This window comes from Aegilops tauschii, chromosome 7 (assembly GCF_002575655.3).
Source record: "Aegilops tauschii subsp. strangulata cultivar AL8/78 chromosome 7, Aet v6.0, whole genome shotgun sequence".
Lineage (NCBI taxonomy): Eukaryota > Viridiplantae > Streptophyta > Magnoliopsida > Poales > Poaceae > Aegilops > Aegilops tauschii.
Genome location: NC_053041.3, coordinates 628,555,200 through 628,574,179, shown reverse-complemented (window position 1 = coordinate 628,574,179; position 18,980 = coordinate 628,555,200). Strand labels below are relative to the sequence as shown.

General features: G+C 45.9%; 2 protein-coding genes across 2 annotated transcripts; both read right to left on the bottom strand.

The window, feature by feature from the left end:
• Positions 1–1,862: 1,862 nt before the first annotated feature.
• On the bottom strand, positions 1,863–10,715 carry LOC109772675 (receptor-like cytoplasmic kinase 176). The gene is made up of 10 exons (XM_040396298.3): positions 10,172–10,715; positions 9,892–10,027; positions 9,665–9,782; positions 7,452–7,476; positions 7,218–7,353; positions 4,988–5,337; positions 4,692–4,826; positions 3,571–3,891; positions 2,938–3,017; positions 1,863–1,947 (listed from the first exon to the last, which is right to left on the bottom strand). Exons 1-10 carry the CDS (start codon positions 10,454–10,456, stop codon positions 1,863–1,865), a joined length of 1,671 nt encoding a protein of 556 aa, XP_040252232.1. The 5' UTR covers positions 10,457–10,715.
• A 2,285-nt stretch (positions 10,716–13,000) lies between these two features.
• Positions 13,001–14,363, bottom strand: LOC109772668 (uncharacterized). The gene is made up of 3 exons (XM_020331372.4): positions 14,319–14,363; positions 14,134–14,208; positions 13,001–14,029 (listed from the first exon to the last, which is right to left on the bottom strand). Exons 1-3 carry the CDS (start codon positions 14,319–14,321, stop codon positions 13,256–13,258), a joined length of 852 nt encoding a protein of 283 aa, XP_020186961.1. The 5' UTR covers positions 14,322–14,363; the 3' UTR covers positions 13,001–13,255.
• Between the last annotated feature and the right edge of the window lie 4,617 nt (positions 14,364–18,980).

Here is an 18,980-nt window from a genome sequence, read left to right as displayed (position 1 = left end):
ACGATCTAGTGTACTTAATGGTTTCCTTCATTTGCTTACTAGCTAGCGTGTCGAGTCCTCTATATACGTATAGTACCTAGCGTCGACCAAGCACGGAGATAAGAGAGGACACTTCTCTCTATTAGCTAGCTAACACAATATATGAAACCCCTAAATTAACCCTATAAAAACCCCAAAAACCCCCACCCCCACCCCTTTCAAAAATAAACAAAAACTCCAGCCCCTGAACTGCTGACGCGTGGATGCTTTTTGGTCCCGATTGGTGCTACCAACCGGGACAAAAGGCCCTCCTGCCTAGGCAAGCCGCAGCGGCCACGTGGAGCACCATCTGTCCCGGTTCGTATAAGAACCGGGACTAAAGGTATTGGGCTTTAGTCCCGACACTTTAGTCCCAGTTCCAGAACCGGGACAAATGGGCCTTTTTCTACTTGTGCTAGTGGGCAGGGGATACCACTGTCCCTCTAACCATTCAACCACAGGTTGGTTTACACTCGAGGCTAGAGTTCAACAAAAGATATTGTGCGTCCGGCCAAGAAGAAGATGAAGAAGACCGCGGCGCCGGATCGTGCAAGGACTATGCCTCGTGCAGCAACTCCGCCTACCCCTACAACAACAATAGACCGAACGGAAACAAGATTGCAAAAGAAAGAAAGAAGCGGAATGCATTCAGTGGCACTTACAAGGATGAACTTGTGGCAATGATCGAGACGAAGAAGGTGTTGGCGGCCGTATGCAAAGAAGACAAGGTGGCGAGGTGGAATGAGCTCAAGGCCTTCGAGGAAGACCAAGATGGCGGCCAAAGAGAGGAACTTGTGGGCCGAGGAGGGTAGGCTTGCACTCGATGCGGAGAGGATTCGTGATGCGAAGAAGGCCGAAGAGCGTGCTATCATGTTCATGAATCCAAACATAATGGATGAAACCACAAGAAAGTATTGGCAGCTCACTCGTGGAGAAATCTTGGCCTCTCTTCGGAATGTTGGTGGTGGCCGAGGGGTGGTGGTGATGGTGGCCGAGGGGCTGGTGATGGTGCTCATGGTGATGGTGGTGATGGTGGTGGTGGTGATGGTGGCCGAGAGGGTGGTGGTGAGGGTGATAGTTGCCGAGGGGGTCGCAATGTTGATTTCTTTGCGGATGACCTTGTTTAAGTGGTGGTAGCCGAGAGGGTGGTGGTGCATGCCAAAGATTAGCTCGATCCACACCATATACATGCTATGTTTGTGGCGATTTTGAATCAAACATTGTGTTTGAAGTGATGTCTTTTGGGTGAACTTCACATGTTTAAATTTGAAAAATGCGATGTTGAAACTTTATGTTATGATGATTATTGCTATCCATGCTTTCATTTGAATGATTTTAAGATATGTATTGTGTAGTGTTTGAAGTTGGTGTGGCTAGGACACAAAATCGAGACAATTTTATGTTTACTCCACTAACTTTTAGGGGATCGGCTAGGTGCGGCCACCGTTAGTGTAGTAAAATTTTACTCTACTAACTTTACTCGGCCGTTTGCTCCCTTAAGTTTTAGGGGATCGGTTAGAAATGCCCTAACAATGCACCAGACTGCCATTTATCAATTTGGAATGATAGCCTTTTCAATGCAAGTGGAGCTCTCCCTTGCAGGCCATCATGGATTCTGCAACCTTGGCAATAGCCCATGATCAGGACATATTAGCTCTCCCATAGTGTGCAAATCAAATCGCTACCTTTGATTCTAGCGCTAAAGTTTGACAAAGTTTATAGAAAAATATATAATGAGCTATAATATTAAAATAGTTTCATTTGATCCATCATAAAATATATTCCCGTAGATGTTATCAAATATTGGCACATTTTTTTCTGTAGACTTTGTCCATTAACCTCAATCAATTTGGAATGCAGTGAGTATATCCAACTACCTTGTAACTTTCTTGTATAAATAGTAATCTTAATGCTGACAGAGCAAGCAACCTGTGTGCAGGATAACCAACCAGTTCAGTTCCCATTCCATGAATTGATTGATTCATTTTTATTTTATTTTGCATAGTACTAGTTCTTTTCATCTCATTTCCAATCAGCTTGGCGGCAGAGTCCTAAAAGCAGAAACTTCACTAATCATCATCCCTTGGGCTGGACATGAGCCGAGCCGAGCCGCTTCAGCTCGGCTCGGCTCGGCTCGCTCAGCCAACGAGCCTACTTCAGGCGGCTCGGCTCGTTTTAGGAGTGGCTCGGCTCAGACCGAGCCGGCTCGTAAGCTAGCTGCCCCCAGAGCCTTTTGTACCTATGTATATCAGTATATACTCCACGGTCTTGATTCTTTTAAAAATTAAACCCATATTTTGAAAAACTAACAGTTTATATTGCTAAAAATGAAACATCGAGCAATCTATTGTTTTAAGAAATGGTCATAGTAATGAAAAATAAGCTTTCTTTTACGAATTCTTCTACAAAAATTGTAACAATGTAACAGATATGAGAAAAAAATTGGGCAGCATTTCTACTGTATTTTGGACAGAACTTCATTTCAACTTTACACAAACATCAAATATTGACAGCCGAACAAAGAAAATTTGTATAGCATAACACTTACCACTTTGACATAAAAAATGAGAAAATGTTGACAGCCAAACATTGACTAGTGAAAACCACATAATACAAAGTTCATAGTTCATCACAAATTCGCAACAACATCGTTGAAAGTGCATGGTTCATCACAACATCATTGAAGGTCCATAGTTCATCACAACAAACACATAACTCGAAGTTCATCACAACAAAAGAAATGGCATGAGACGATCACATTGACCTCAACAATCCACGTGACAAGATCATGTAGACATCCATCTTCAAAACAGCAAGAGCAACACCCACATGACAAATGTCTACATGTAACACAGATTTGTAAACATATTGGGATCATGTAAAGATATGAAAACTGAAACGTGTCGAAAGAATAGTTACCAATTGTTGTTATCCCCCACATTAACAATCTTGGGCAACTTGATATTCTCAACATTTTCCTCCTCATCTTCATCCCTCTCCTAATTATTTGGAAGTCAGCTACATACAAGAAACAGACAGAAACCATAGAAGAAAAAGATAGGAATCATACCACCACATTGAAGTCCTTGTGAGAACCTTTGATATAACTAGCACCGCACACCAAGGCTTCCCAGGGATGAGGTGCTTCCACCTTGGACATATGCATATTGATTGTCACAATAATTACATTGTGCCTTCAACTCCATCAAACCTTCTTTCGATGGCACCTTTACCTTATGAAAGAAGGTCCAAACCACCGACCTCGACCTCGAAGGAGCTTGACCTTTTCGCTTCTTGGCACTCTTTCGTTGCACTTTTTTTGCTTCATCCTCACTTGGATAGCAAAAACAGCACACACATGAGCTTGCACAAACATATATTTGACATTTGGATACCAAAAAGAGCACACACATGAGCTTACACAAACATATATTTGACATTTGGATACCAAAAACAGCACATATGAGCTTGGGCACACATAAATTTGACTTTCAAAAAGCAAAAATAGCACATACACAAGCTTGCACAAATATATAATTTGCACGTACATACCTGGGAAGATGTAGCCTCCCTCTCATAGTAGTTTGTGGAGCCGGAGGCAACGGCTATTACGGCACGCACGCCAGCGCCGGTGGGGTCAGGGAGACGTCGAGGCGGAGGTTTCTTTTTTACCCTATACAACAACTCAGCGATTGGGACATTGCTGGAATCATTTGCCAACTTCTTCGGCAGCCGCATAGTAGCTGCTGCATTGCCCTTCCCATTCCCCTTCTGTATCCCCGAGACCGGCAACTTAATCTTCATAATGGAGTCCAACGTCCTCTCTTTCTCCTTCTCCTTCCCACTCGCCTTCCCCTTTTCCTTGTCCATTGTCTGCACACATCAGCAAACAACAAACGGTCAATCATCAACAACAGTAAACTAATTAGACATGGAGTCTATGTAATTTTCCAGCAAGTAGATTATTTTTCAAGCTGCTATGCTACAGCAAGTAGATCATCAACTAGGTCATCAACAGCAGAAAACTAATTACACATAGAATCAATGAAAATTTTGGTCTATCCATCCAATCTGCCCTACAACTCCATCAATCGCTGCTACATCTAGCCGTACAGGCTACAATACATCCATCCATGATCCATCCATCTAGTCCTACATCTACCTGACTAGGTCCATCGTTCCATCGATCCATCCATCAGATGTGTACTGGAAGTTCGAACTACATGACTACATCCATCCATCCATTGATCCATCACATGCGTACTACTGAAGTTCAGAGAGCTGCGACTAGGGATTGGGAAGGAAGGAGGTACGTGCTCCGGCTCGTCACGTTCCGCGAGAAACCAGGGGAGGCGCGTCCGTCTGTGTCCGGTGTGGTGAGGAACGGTCGCACCGCCCGTCGCCGTCGGTGCCGAGTCCGTTGCTGTCGGTGTGGCGAGGAAACGCGGCGTCGCTCGTCGCCGTCGATCCAGATTCGCGGCGTGGTGAGAGAGGGGCGAGGCGGCGCAGAGCAAAGAAAGGGAGAGACGAGAGACTGGATGTGTGTTGGTCGTGCCCTAATGCGCTAGCCATTGCGATGGACGGCGAAATTGGGCTGGGCCGCAAGCGAGTCACCGAGCTGGACCGGCCGAAACTCGGCTCAGCTCGGTCGCGAAACGAGCCTGTTTTCAGACCTCGGCCCGCTCCATTATCCTATCAAGCCGAGCTGTAACGGGCCGAGCTGGAGCGAGCTTCGGGCAGAGCCGAAAAGCTCGCTCGTACGTCCAGTCTTTCCCCCTTCTGTATAAAGAAGCAAAACCATGGCAGACCTGAATTTGCAAAAGCAAGAAGCACAAATTTCACATTCAGAGACAAAATCGTCTCTGCCTCGCTCTTTACGATTCATCATTGGCTCAGCAGCGGGCCCGCGATGATGCCGCTTCTCCGCCAACTACGGTTGCTGCTGCCGGCTACCCCCAAACTTCCTGACAAAGCCGCAGGCGCCACCGCCACTCTCCTTCCCCTGATCACTCACTGCGGTCTCCTTGGTGTCCTGTAGTTGCTCTAGTGCCGCAACCATCTGCTCCATGCTCGGCCGGACACTCAAGTTGCCAGAGAGGCACTTGCGCGCCAGCCAGGCGGCCTTCTGTGCGCCGGAGAGGGAGTACTGACCGCCCAGCCGCGCGTCCAGGATGTGGGAGATCTGGCGCTTGCTCCTCAGGTGCGGCCGCGCCCACTCCACAAGGTCTTGCTCACTGTAAGGCCGGTTCCTATCCAGTCGGCGCCGGCCGGTTAGTATCTTCAGCAGCATCACCCCGAAGCTATGCACATCACCCTCTGCTGTCGGATCCTCTGTCAAAGCAATCATTCAGGAAGGACCAGTTCATATTCTTTTTGACAAAATGCAGTGTCAGAGTTGTTTTGCAAGAAACCACCACATTAAAGGCTAGGTTAGCAGAAAACACCACTCTACATTTTCTTGGCAGAAAATACCACGTCTTGTGTAATCTTTTTGCAAAAACCACTGATAAACGGATTAGGGTCATTTGAACGTGTTTATGACATATGGGCCCGATTTTTGCTGATGTGCCATAACGGTTTGCAAGTAACGACTTTAGACAGGGTTTGTTTTAACTTCACAAAATAGTCCCTGGTATTTTACAAAAACACTCTTCAATCAAAACGAAAAAAATGCAATCAGCCCCATCTTGACGTGTGCCTCCTCTTCTCTCCTCCCCGGAGGTGGACCTCGCCATGACGACTCGAGCTGCAGGTGCGGCAAGCAGCAGCAGGTGCAGCTAGAAGAAGGCGAGCAGCAGCAGCAGGTGTGGCGAGTAACAGCAGCAGGTGCGGCTAGCTTGGCTAGCAGAAGTAGCGGGTGTAGCAAGCAGCATCAGCAGGCGAGCAACTGCTGCAGGTGCGGCAAGCAGCAGCAGGCGCGACGAGCCACCGCATCCATGGTGAAGCTCTAGTAGTAGCAGGAGCCGAGGTCCATCGTTTGTTGGATAGGCACGGCACTAAGCCAGCAGCCGCTGGCTTCACTCTTGGTCGCGTGCGGCGTATGCAGGCACCAGAGGGACTCTTGACTGGGCTGCATGTGCAGGCGCTGAAGCTCGCGGTCACGGTTGGCGACCCAGACGACGGCCACCGAGGAGATGGAGTAGTGACGGCGGGCGGCTGGGAGTGCGGTCAATGGGCGGCGACGGCGGGCGGCAGGGAGTGCGGGTCAACGGGCGGCGGTGAGATCCCGGGCGGCGACGGCGGGCAGCAGGGAGTGTGGGTCAACGGGCGGCGGTGGAGGGCGGCAGTGAGTGCAGGGCGACGGGCAGCGGCAGGCCGCCGGATGCTTGAGGGCGGCAGGGAGTGTGGGTGGCAGCCGGCGGTGCTAGTCACTGGTGTCTAATTTTTACCGAGAGGGGAGAAAGATGAAGAAGAAGGGAGGGGTGCATGTGTAAAATTTACGCCACATAGGCAAAAAAATGGGTCCCATCTGTCATAATCTCAATTAACAGAGCCAAATCTGCCGATTAGTTTTTTTTGCAAAAACATTACTAAAGACATGGTGTTTTTTGAAAAAAAATATTGTAGTGTTTTTCGCAAATCTAACCATCAAACTGGTGGTTTTATGAAATTTACTCGCAGTGTCACTACAACTAGTTCATATTCAGATGCGGCGGAGGAACAGACAATGATCCAGCTTGGATATAACCCAACATGGATTAACGTACACATTAGCAATATTATATGAGGATCACACTACACAGCTTATTCCCCGCCATTGACCGGCTGGTAGAAAGTACATGGATGCTTATCTAGCTGCAAGATTGTGCTGGATCCTTCTATGGATCGTTCGCCTCTTAGGCTCTTACTGCCTAAAGTTAAAGTGCATGTAGCCTGTATATCATATGGTGAAGGGGTCCAGTTAGGCCTTAAACCATAAAAAGTATTGGAGCAGTTGTGCTGTACCTAACTAATATGACGTCCTCAACAAGCAACCCAAAAATTTAATGTTCTTCTTTGCTGTTTCTCGTAGTGCTTCAACCCTGAGAAGCAAACTATGATACTCAAATGTCGTAGCTTTTTTAGTATCTAAATATACACTATAAATTGGACTAAATAGAAGCGTTTCAGCAACACGAAAGCATGTAAATATATCATATGCAGCTGATCATGGTTTTAAAGAAACAAACTAAGCTCTAGGTTAAATTAATTTAATTCACCTGTATTACCGGTCGACAACCCAAGATCAGACAACCTTTTTGCATTGTAGCTCGGCAATTCATCAATATAAAAGCTCTTATCAACGGTTGGTTCATCCTTCGGCATCCCAAAATCGGACAGCTTCGCATTGTAGCTCTGCAATCCATATTCCATCAAATGACACAATTATCATTACTAAGGTGCTGAAAAAATTACTTTCTCGGTCAAACTAGAATGGAAGAACAGAAGCATACCGAGTCAAGAAGAATATGCGAGGTCGAAAATGTTGGGCAGGACCATGGTCCAGCCGAACCTACGCTCGAAGACGTTGATCGCTGGACACTGTTTCTATGGATCTGTGCATGGTTGAGTAAACAATTCATGGCGGGAAGAGTTTGCATGCTAAACAATGCATGGCGGGAACTGTTGGAGGGAGTTTGACGGGTGTCGTCATGCATGACACGAGTAGTTTAGTCTAGGTCATAAGCTATGCATTGCTAAGCAAACCACTCATTTCTTATACAATAGGCAATATAATAGTCAGACTGCATCGGGCATGGCAATGCCGTCTCCATGCATGACCACACTGTTCACTATTTGTTTATTTGCTTGATATGCGTGACAGCTCTCTCCCCAAGAGCAGCATTGAGTAGCCAAGGTATCCAATGCAATGACCAAGTAGTGAAGGTACAGCCGCAATGATCTTCCTCACCCCAGACCTCCTCCTTCTTCCATTTATCCAGTCTAAGGCAAACCGGGTCGCTCACATAGTTCTTCTCCAACAAGAGCTGTGCCAGTTCTTGTTAGCAGGCCAAGGTATCCAGTTGTGGCCATCCGGACATTGAATGTACGTGAAAGTTTCCTCAATTCAGATAGTGAAAATAGACAAGCCGCGTATTCAGTGAGAAATTATGGGAGAAATTCATCCATAGACGTACTCAAAATAATAGTACGTTTTTGCTTCATAAATAAACTCGAGAACAAAGCATGAACAACACTTATATATATCTGATATTGTTTGACAGATTTGTGGACGGTATTGAACAAATCATGGATATACCAGACTGGTCAGATGAGGAGTTTGAATGCAGCGATGGTAGCTGTCCGACATCCAGGTGCTCCACAAAACTGGTGTTCAAGGTCATATCATCCTTTGATGAATTTAAAAGGAAAATTGTTACAGAAATGAGGTTTGAAGATTTACTAAAATTCCCCTTGCTGAACAAACTGAACTTGAAGTTTTCAGTATGGTTGGTTGCTGAGCAAAGTGGATGAAATTAGACGTAAATATGATAATTATAGATGAAAATAGGCAGTACAAAATGAGCCCTAAAGTTGTGCATTACAGGTATGCATTAACAATTCTATTCACATAACATGTTTCTATTGAACTGCCGGTTCAGTACGTTTAAGTAATACTTGTTTTTTCAGGTTTTCTATCTGGACAATGCCGACCTTGGACCGATGAACATGGACCATGGTATTCTTCCAAGGATATCAGTCTTCAACAATGATATACTGAAAAACATGATTCAGTCTGACACGCAAGCTTTTTAATTTGTCCGCCTAGATAGAAATAAATATGATGATGAATGAACACTCCATTTTTCATATATATGTGCAGGACACAGCAAGCAAAGAGGCAAGAGGGTTGTGTCTTTTTCTCAGTACTTGTCGTCTCGTTCGCCGAATGGGTCGACAAAAAAGACAAGACTGTTTGAGAATGATGACCATATTACTGTTTTACCATTACACCATATTACTGTTTTGACACTGCTTTCACCGTCTACTTGCACGCAAAACTTTGAAGTCCGGATCTTTGGCACTGATCTCCTGAAGTATACTAGTGGTTTTGGCCATATCATCGGTGATAGAATCATGAGCTATGCTTGCACACAGTGTTCTCAGGGGAAAAATGATAAGTATAAAAATCAAAGATGAGACCGCATCGTTCTGATGGCTGCTGAACGGCCTAAATACCTATTGGAGAGCGCATCTATGCCGGCAGAAGAAGTGAGAGCAATGGCCATGTGCTGATGGCCTAGAGAGGTGTCTTCTTCACTCGTCATGGATGGAGCACTCATGCTGCGAGCAAAGGAGTTGTGGCCCAAATGGGCTCCTCATCCTCAATATGTAGTAGTCTGGAAGATGAACAGTACTACAAATGGATGAACAGAGGAGTGGTTTTTTTATACATCGGGCATTGGCTCAAGTGCTAAAGTGTTTAGATAAGTGTGCCAGCCATCAGTACGAACAAAAAAAACTAGCCCCCGCAGGCCTAGGGGTGTGTCAGCTGATCAATATAATCAATGAGAGTAATGCAGGCCTCGGGTTGTTTAAGCCTTAATCGGTATTTTTGAATTCAAATGGTACACGAATCCACATGCAAAAGGCTGGACAATCGTACGGCATAGACCATAGGTTCGGCCGAACCATGGTCCAGAATCTCGCCTCTCTATGCGAGGTCCTGAAATCACCGTAGCTGATATTGGCCTTGTCGCTATGGAGGAACACGAGGCCCTTGGCTGCCCCAAGAGCAACCTTCATCCTCAGATCCCATGACAGTGATTGTAAATTTGAGCCCCCTACACCATCATTCACAAAACTTGTCATTATTCACCCCCAGTAAAAACTAATTTGGGAGGTGCTTACAATGACCAGTGGAAGGCTAGAAGAAGATTAGTTGACAATTACTACCGAAAAGATGATTCTCCAAGCTTCCTTGCGGTATGAACTCATAAACGAGGAGCAGATAATGGTCTCCGAGGCAGTACCCTAGAAGCTTCGCCAGATTGGGTAGCGACAATTGGCCAAGGCGATTCACTTCAGCCTACCCATGAGATTCAGAAACAGATCCGAAAACTAAGAACGTATATTATCCAATAAAAAAAGGATTCAGAAATCCATTAATTGATTTATTAATTCTGAATGTGTAAATGTGCAGAAATGAAGAGATGAAGGGATTGGCACTGACCAGCCAGTCAATGTGGCCTTGGAAGTCTTTCTGCTCGAGTATTTTGACAACGATGGGCATACCGGCGGCACGGCTGGCCGGAGCAAAGGTGGTCTCGTCGACCCACCCTTTGAACACCGATCCGGACCTGCCCTGGCCGAGCGCGCTGTCCGGCCGGAAGTTCATGGTGGCTTCCTTGAGGTCCTTGAAGGCGAAGCTCCGGAGGTCGGCCTGCTGGCGGATATCGCCCTCGCTCCTAGGGGTTACAGGCATTGTTGTCGACTGTCTCCGTAAGCAGTTTGCCATGGACGGTGATATACCAAATCAAGCCAAACTCCACGAAGCAGCAGATGATGGAGAGTTAGAAAGTATGAACGTAAGTGAGACATCTCACCCTGACCAAGCAAGCTTGATATATAGCCTTAAAAGTGATGATTGACTTGACTACTGAAGTGTGAATCCTGGTTCCTCGATGTCTACCAGAAACCGCGTAGCTTTCAAGGGAAGGACCAAACAAAGGTCAACTGGATGATATGCATGCACACTAGCTGCACTTAATTATATACTCCGGTCCTCAGCTACAACAACTACCACTAGCATTTTATATTCAGAATTAATGGACGTGAAGTAGAAGGGATAATTAATTTACTTACATTATATTAAGGCAGCTTTTTTTTTAGAAAAGGAAGATGACCCCCGGCCTCTGCATCTGGGAGATGCATGTGGCCATTTTATTAATTATTCTCGAGGACCTTACAAAGTAGAACAACAATATGCCTGAATCCGCCATGTTGGCAACATCTGCCGCTACTCCTATCCAAATGATGAAGGGGTGCAAGTTAGGCCACATACCCAGACCTCTCACCTAAGCCTAATATCTAAAGCCGGAGGCCCCGACCGAGCCATCTGCCAGGTCATGGGCTCAAACCAGTTCGACGCACTCACATGTGTCGTCGCCCCCGTCTTCCACTGGTAAATCTTCATAGCAGATTGAGGTGACAACCTTGACAGGTCCTCCACCATCGATGTCACCATGACGCCAAACGACGACCTCCACCTATGCGAGCCTTGGCAGGTCCTCCGCCATTGACGCCACCACGACGCCAGCCGACGACCTCCACCTACGCCATTGTCAGTCAACATAGTCTTGGCATCAAACTCATGTTTGACTGCATAAGTCTTGAAACATATCCTAAACTCCTGCATACATGGGAACAACTTGCCTACTTCAATATCAGGATTTTCTTTGTCATACACACTTACAAGCTCATCATCATGTGCATCATCTACATCACCTGCAGCATCTTTCATCAGCTGTTCATCCCCATCTTCACAAGCATCTTTGTTAGCATCATTAGGCAAACTAAGTTCATCCCTCTCTTCCTCATCTTGATCATCTACTGGATCTACTGGAATGCCAAATTTTTTGGCCATCTCAGTGTCAGTCATTGGTGCAATGACCAAATCAGTAGTGTCTTCTAATTGTACCGAATTCCAATCAACACAAACAACCCTTGCAGCACCATCACAACCCTCTTCTACATCTTGATCAACCCTCCTATTACTGCCACTTCACCCGTAAACATGGGCGTTATCTGTCTCTGTGAAGCTCAATCATCATCTACCATCTGTGAAGCCAACTTTGAAGGCACATATCCAACCTTAAAATCTGATTTCAGATCAACGAGCTCTGCATGAAAGGTAGTCTGTTTGCTTGCCCAGCCGTCTTGCCGATCGATTTCATCAACCATCTCTTCACCATTCTCAATTCTCACATACTCACCCTTCCAATTATCAAACCGTAACAATGCTAGCTCCTTCTCTGGACCCCAAAAAAATGCTCTCCCCAATTTTCTACACGACATTTCTCACGGCCCTCTCTTCCATGCTCTATATTTCCTGAGGATCAATCTCTGCACATTCAACCTCCCATTTCACAATTCTATCCCTCTCTATGTCTCGCACGCTACCATCACCTAGCTTCACCTTAGAAGGAAAGAATTTGACAGTGAATTCGAATGTCCTACCCCTGTTTGTCAATGGCGGGCAGTGTGAGCTAGCGGAAGCAGACAACGCACAAATCGTATAGGTTGGAAAGGATGCACATACCTAGTCGACGTTGTTGTCTCTGGCGGCTCCATCGCGGTCAGCCCCCCTCCCCCGCACCCAAATCTGGATCAAATCGACCAAAAACAGAGGAAACAGAGGCGATGCAGTGAGATCTAACTCGACAAGGAGGGGAACAGGACAAGGGTTCAGGATTTACTCACCACAGCCGCCGCCGTCGCCGAGAACGACAGCTCCGCCGTTGCTGTCACCGAGAAAAAAAGCTCCGGCGCCGTCGCCGGCTCACCGCCGAGAACGAAGAGGAGGGAGCAACGGGTCACTGCTCACCTGATTCAGACAGGCACGGAGCCACATCTCACCTGATGCACTGCCAAGTGGGGCCGTAACTAGATGCTCTGTCAAGTGGGACCCACATGTCTTAAACATAATCTCACTCCCGTTGACGACCATTTTAATCGCCCGAGTGGGCCTTGGCTATTTGAGCTTCTGAAGCGTTGCACTACAGCTATTTTCGTCAACCACATCGCACTCCTTTCAATTCACGTGAAATGTGTCACACAGGAGCTACAAGCACATGTGGATGTCTCCGCTCACTGGCACCCCGGTGCTGCCGGGTCATCTAGCATGCTACCCGAGACGGCCGACGCCCCAAAGTACCAGTATGGGCAGTACTGCTCCCTGCTGGTTAAAACGACCGTATACTAGGCCGAATCCGCCGAGCCACGAGCACGATGCAACTGAGGGCTTCATCAGATGATAAATGCAGTACAATGGACTTGGAGTTCAGTTATGTATGTAGGAATTCATCAGTTCAGTCCAGCCCATTTGTCTTAATGAAAGCACAAGGTATTACTACACCCAAAGGATAGATAAATAAAGTGGTAGACAACAATTTTTGAAGGGGCTTACAATACGTGGAAAGAAACGCATAGCCATGCGTAGACGAAAATTAAAAGGGACAAGTACCGATGTTGCGTACACAGCAGCATCACTAGTACATATGTCGAAATCACGTAGTAATAGCGCGTACTGAGACTGTTAACAAATTGAGCAACAGCTGCAGCATCTCCCATCGTATTTGTCCTGCAGCTTGTCGTACCTCTTTTGCATCTCCTCTCTCGTCTTTCCTTCTTGACCCACCAGCTCCTCTTTGTCCTTCTTGAGTTTCTCGTTGTCCTTCCTCAGTTTCTCGTTGTCCTTGGCCAGCTTCCTTTTGTCCTTAATCAGCTCCTGATTCTCCTCCACCACTTCCTGCTTCCCCTTCTCCAGGTTATCAAACCTCATCTTTATTTTCTCGTCTAGCTCCTTCGCAAAGTTTCCTTTCTTCACCACCAGTTCAGTTTCCGCCTTATTCAGAGTTGCAATCTCAGTTTGAGTCATTATTTCCTTCTTCTCCAGCTCTGTGATATCCTCTCCCAGCTTTCTATTCTCATCCACCAGTTCTTTTTTCTTCAAGTCTAGATTTTCAATATCCTGTCGCAGCTTTCTTTTCTCCTTCACGAGTTCTTCTTTCTGCAGGTCTAGATTTCTAATATCCTCTCCCAGCTTTCCTTTCTTCCCCACCAACTCTCCTTTCTTCAAGTCCAGCTCTTCAATCTCTGTTCCCGTCTCCGTTTTCTTCTTCTGCTGCTTTGTGATCTCCTCTCCCACTTTATTTTTCTCCCTGGTCATTTTCTCGATGAGCTTCTGGGATGCTTCAATGTCAACATTCAGTGTGTTAATCTTGCCCACCAGGTCTTCAATAGTCCTCTTTAGTTCTCTGTTGTCAGAGCCTTGTGCGCCATTCGAACTTTGGGCATTCGATGCCTTTCCCTGCAACAAGAGAATAGTAATTAAGTCCTCTCTGGTTTTCTTCTTGGTCCTTTAATTTCCCCGATGAGAACCTGGCTGCCTGCAATTTCATTCAGTTTGTTTACCTTGTTCTTGGGTTCTCGCTTCTCCTCCACCACTGCTTTCTTGACCTTTGAAGTTCGCCCATTCGATGCCTCTGCCTGCAACAAGAGAGTTGTCAGTACAACTATGTGATAGTGCACCAAGGAAGAACAAGTACAAAAGGTAACAACATAGGAAACAAAAGTCCTATATATGTCTACTACTCTACCATTGTGTGTATTTGTGATGTGTGTCTGTGTCCTTGAACCTTTGCTTCCTGGTTTGATCAATGAATCCTGGCCGGCCATCCCTTATATAGCCGCGATCTGTAGCTCAATGTCCCGTCTTTGTAATATTCCCTGCGGTTTCCCAGCTACGCCCACTCCTATTTTCTTATATCAAAAGGCTCGTTGCCATGCTCCATTTCCTTTTGCAGGTCATATTAGATGACGACTAGGCAAGTTCGTCAACACGCGTAAATTGATGGATTTGTAATGTATGAATTTAGTACGTACTACGACATGATTAAAGGTTCGATGTCAGGAATTTAGTACTACAGCACCGAAAACACTTTTTCACCGGCGTTGCTAGAAAAATAGTACTACCAAGTGGTGATGGGGTGTCGGAGTGAGAAGAAAAGCGGAGGCTGCATGCGTGCGTGCATGTGGAGGAGACCTGAATACCCTCTGTCGCCTTCGCCACGCCAGGAAGCAAACACTTGTCTCGGCTACGCACATATGGCCATTAGGGCATCTTCAACACTGACCCTCAAACCACTCCTGTCCGTCCGGACTGCCCCGTTTGAACCAACACTTCCCCGTATTCGTCCCCGGACCGGTCCGCAAATTAGAAGCGGTGGGCTTTGTGGTCATCCGGACCGCTGCCTTGCACGCGTCTGCCAATCCCACTCTAAAGCCTCTCTCTCACCCCGTGCCCTTTCCCATCTGAAGTAGTTGCCGCTTATTCATGCCGCCCAAAAGCGTTAGTGCCGCATTCACGCGGCCTAGAGTGGACGCGATCTCTCACGTCGCTCCGGCATTGAACATGAGCAACGGCCGAGAGTGCCGGCGGCTTCACGTTCCGGTCTCCTGCCTGTTCAATGCGGAGCAATGAGAGGACGGGAAGGGACTGATATCTACTGCATTCAAACGGGCAGCCGGTCCGTCCGCCTGCTGGCATTCTGTCGTACGTTCTCAAAGTGACGAACGGTAGCTATTTCAGTGATAGGTAGAAATGGCGTGCGTAAATAGAAATTTACAACGTTGACGCCGATGCTGCGCTCTCGATCTTGCACTACTTGGCACTGCGGTTGGCTTTGCCGGGAAATCAGAAGGTTTTTTTTTTTGATAAAGAACTTTTCATTGAATAGATATATCGAGGTGATACAATCGTATTGAAAAAAAACCCGACCTCTGCTTAGCTAGATGCACACAGCCAAAAAATCCAGAGCACCCTAAAAATAAAATAATTCGATACAATGTCAAGCAATAAAACATGTCCAGCCTAAGAAACGGTAGATCCTATCCGTAAATCACATCGCCATCCATGTGGGTAGAAAATCTTCCTGGCCGTACGCTCCAGTCGTGTAGACACCATCATAAAAAGGTCACTGTCCTCCGGCTTCTGCAGGATAGACCACGTACGGAGCTATCGTGTACAAACATGGATAACCTGCATAGGAGATGAGACACATTTATTGTTAAAAATCACATCATTCCTGGTAAGCCACATTGCCCAGCATAAGGCCGCCGCTCCCACAAGAATATGTGCAAAAAATTGTTTATCAATACCCCGCAACCAGTTGCCGAACATATTCCGTGCACTACGTGGTGGGTATAAATTCGAAGCTACTTGGACCATGGCCCAAACTGCCCGAGCGAACTTGCACTCAAAAAATAAGTGTTTGATAGTCTCGTCATGTTGGCAAAAGACACATGTCTTGGACCCGTGTCAGTTTCGTCGTATGAGGTTATCTCTAGTTAGGATGACTCCTTTGTTTAGAAACCAAAGGAATATCTTCACTCTTAGAGGGATTTTTAGCTTCCACAATTTTATATTATCAACTGGAACATCACAATGGACCATTGCATCATACATGGATTTGACCGAAAATCTGACATTCTGATGCAAGTTCCATCGAAAAGTGTCCGGCTCATCTGACAGTTGAATGTCCTCCAGGCGAGTGAGTAATTCATTCCATGCTGTCAGACGAGTGCCCAAAAGGTCCCTACGAAAACAAATATCGGGGTTTTCTTGTCCTAAGACTTGTTTGATCGTGACGAATTTATGTCTAACAATCCGGTACAAGCTCGGATATTGCACCATTAGTGAGCTGTTCCCTAGCCAGGTATCTTCCCAGAAACGAACCTGAGAGCCGTCCCTAACCGAGAAGGTCCCAAATTGAAAGAAGAATTCCTTGGCCTTCATGACACCACTTCAAAAATGTGAATCCCCAGGTTTCCAATGTAGTTGAGAAATGGCATTGGATCCCACATACTTGTTGTGAATGATTTCCTGCCATACTCCATTCTCGGTGAGTAGTTTATAAACCCACTTGCTGAGAAGAGCGATATTTTTAATCTCAAGGTCTTGGATTCCCAGGCCCCCCTGACTTTTAGGTCTGCATAATACGATCCACCTAGCAAGTCGATATTTCTTGGTTTCGTTATCACACTGCCAAAAAAATCTGGATCTAAAGTAATCTAGCTGCTGTAGAACCCCTTTCGGCAGGTGGAAGAATGACAACATATATAAAACCATGTTGCTTAGGACGAAATTGATCAAGATCAGTCGGCCCCCATAAGACGAGAGTTTGGACTTCCAACTGGCTAATCGTTTCTCAAGTCTCTCTTCCACATGCCTCCACTCAGCGATAGTTAACCGCCGATAGTGTATGGGAATACCCAGATACTAAATTGGAAACTGCCCAAGCTGGCATCCAAAAATCTCGGCATATTCGGGTGCTGATTCTGCAGCATTGCCAAAGCAAAAAAGTTCGCTTTTATGAAAATTAATTTTGAGGCCTGAAAGTTCCTCAAAAGCACATAAGAGCAGCTTGAGATTTCTTGCCTTATCTAAATCATGATCCAAGAATAGTATCGTGTCATCCACATATTGTAGAATGGATAGACCATCTTCTACCAAGTGTGGAATGACTCCACTAATTTGACTATCCAGCTTAGCCCGCTCAACAAGGGTAGCTAGCATGTCAGTGACATTAAACAGAATGGGAGATGCGGGGTCACCTTGACAAAGCCCCTTACGTGTCTGAAAATAGTTGCCAACGTCGCCGTTAACTTTAATGGCCACACTACCTCTAGAGACAAAGCTCTCAACCCAGCGACACCATTTTTGTGAAAACCCCTTCATGCGCAAGGTTTGCAACAGGAAGGGCCACTTAACTTTGTCGTAGGCTTTCTCAAAATCAATTTTAAGAATGACACCGTTCAAATTTTTCCGGTGCAGTTCATGTACAGTTTCGTGCAGGACGACCACTCCATCTAATATGTTTCGTCCTTTCATAAATGTTGTTTGAGTGGGTTTTACGACATGATCAGCTACACCATTCAACCGATTAGTCGCTACCTTTGTAAAAAAATTAAAACTTACATTCAGAAGACAAATCAATCGATATTGTTGAATACGACTAGCCTCCTTAATCTTAGGCAATAGGATAATTTCCCCAAAGTTTAAACGAGAAATATTAAGGTCCTCAGAATGCAGTTGGGTAAACAACTGAACAAAGTCTGCCTTAATCACATCCCAAAAGCATTGATAGAACTCTGCGGGAAAGCCATCCGGTCCCGGCGCCTTGTTGTGTTCCATCTAAAACACAGCAGTTCGAATTTCCTCCTTAGAAAACGGAGAGGTTAGGAATTCATTTTCCGCTTCTGTTACTTGAGTAATGTCATGAGTAACAGATTCGTCCAACTGAAAATTAGTTTCAGCTGAAGGCCCAAAAAGGTCTTTGTAAAACTTAGTAATAAAATTTCTAAGTGGTACTTCCCCCTCTATTCGGCCTTCCTCCTGGTCAAGGGCGAATATACGCTTCTTTCTATGCCTGCCATTGGCTAGCATTTGAAAGTATTTCGTATTATCATCACCTTGCACCAGCGAATCCGCCTTACTACGTTGATACCATTTAATCTCTTCCTCGCGTAGTAAGCGAGCAATCTGCTCGCTAAGACTACTTTTTTGTTCAATCTCAACAGCAGACAGAGGCCTCACCTCCGCAATTTTATCAAGGGTATCAATTAAGGTAGACAATCGCATTTTTTCCTTTTTGTAAATACCAGCAGTATGTTTTGCCCATCCTCGAAGGAATCGACGCAAGGCGCGGATTCGATTATTCCATCATTGAATGGGTGTGTTACAGCGAGGCTGGCGCGCCCACACCTTTTTAACTAGCTCATGAAATCCCTCTCTAGTGAGCCATCCCAGTTCAAATTTAAACTGATGACGGTTAGAACATGGGATTGGTTGTCCAAAATTGGTTAGCAACGGAGCATGATCCGATAAGGCCTCAATTCTTTCTAGTCCTCGAACCGAGGCTAGGGGATATTTATATTCCCAATAAGTGGTAACTAGCACCCGGTCTAGTTTCTCAAAGGTTGGCACTGATCGGTTATTGGCCCAGGTATACTGACGACCAGACATCGTGATCTCCATCAGATCCAGGCTGTCAATAACAGCATTAAAGAGGAAAGTCCACCTAGTGTCAAACCGATCATTGTTTTTTTCCTGTCGATATTGAAGGATATTAAAATCCCCCTCGATTAACATGGGATGGGGATTGTCTCGACAGGTGTTGACTAATTCTTTTAGAAATGCATACTTAAATTCCTCTTGAGTGGCCCCATATACAGCCACCAGACTCCAGATGAAGTTGTCG

Bases quoted from the DNA above. Each gene is read 5' to 3' on its own strand.
- LOC109772675 (XM_040396298.3), bottom strand. From the start codon at position 10,456: ATGGCAAACTGCTTACGGAGACAGTCGACAACAATGCCTGTAACCCCT. The intron at 5,338-7,217 runs GTGAATTAAATT...AGGATCCGACAG, and splicing joins GTTGTCGACCGGTAATACAG to CAGAGGGTGATGTGCATAGC. The intron at 3,892-4,691 runs GTCTGAAAACAG...TGATGTGTGCAG, and splicing joins GGATAATGGAGCGGGCCGAG to ACAATGGACAAGGAAAAGGG.
- LOC109772668 (XM_020331372.4), bottom strand. The intron at 14,030-14,133 runs GTAAACAAACTG...CTCTTGTTGCAG, and splicing joins AGCGAGAACCCAAGAACAAG to GGAAAGGCATCGAATGCCCA.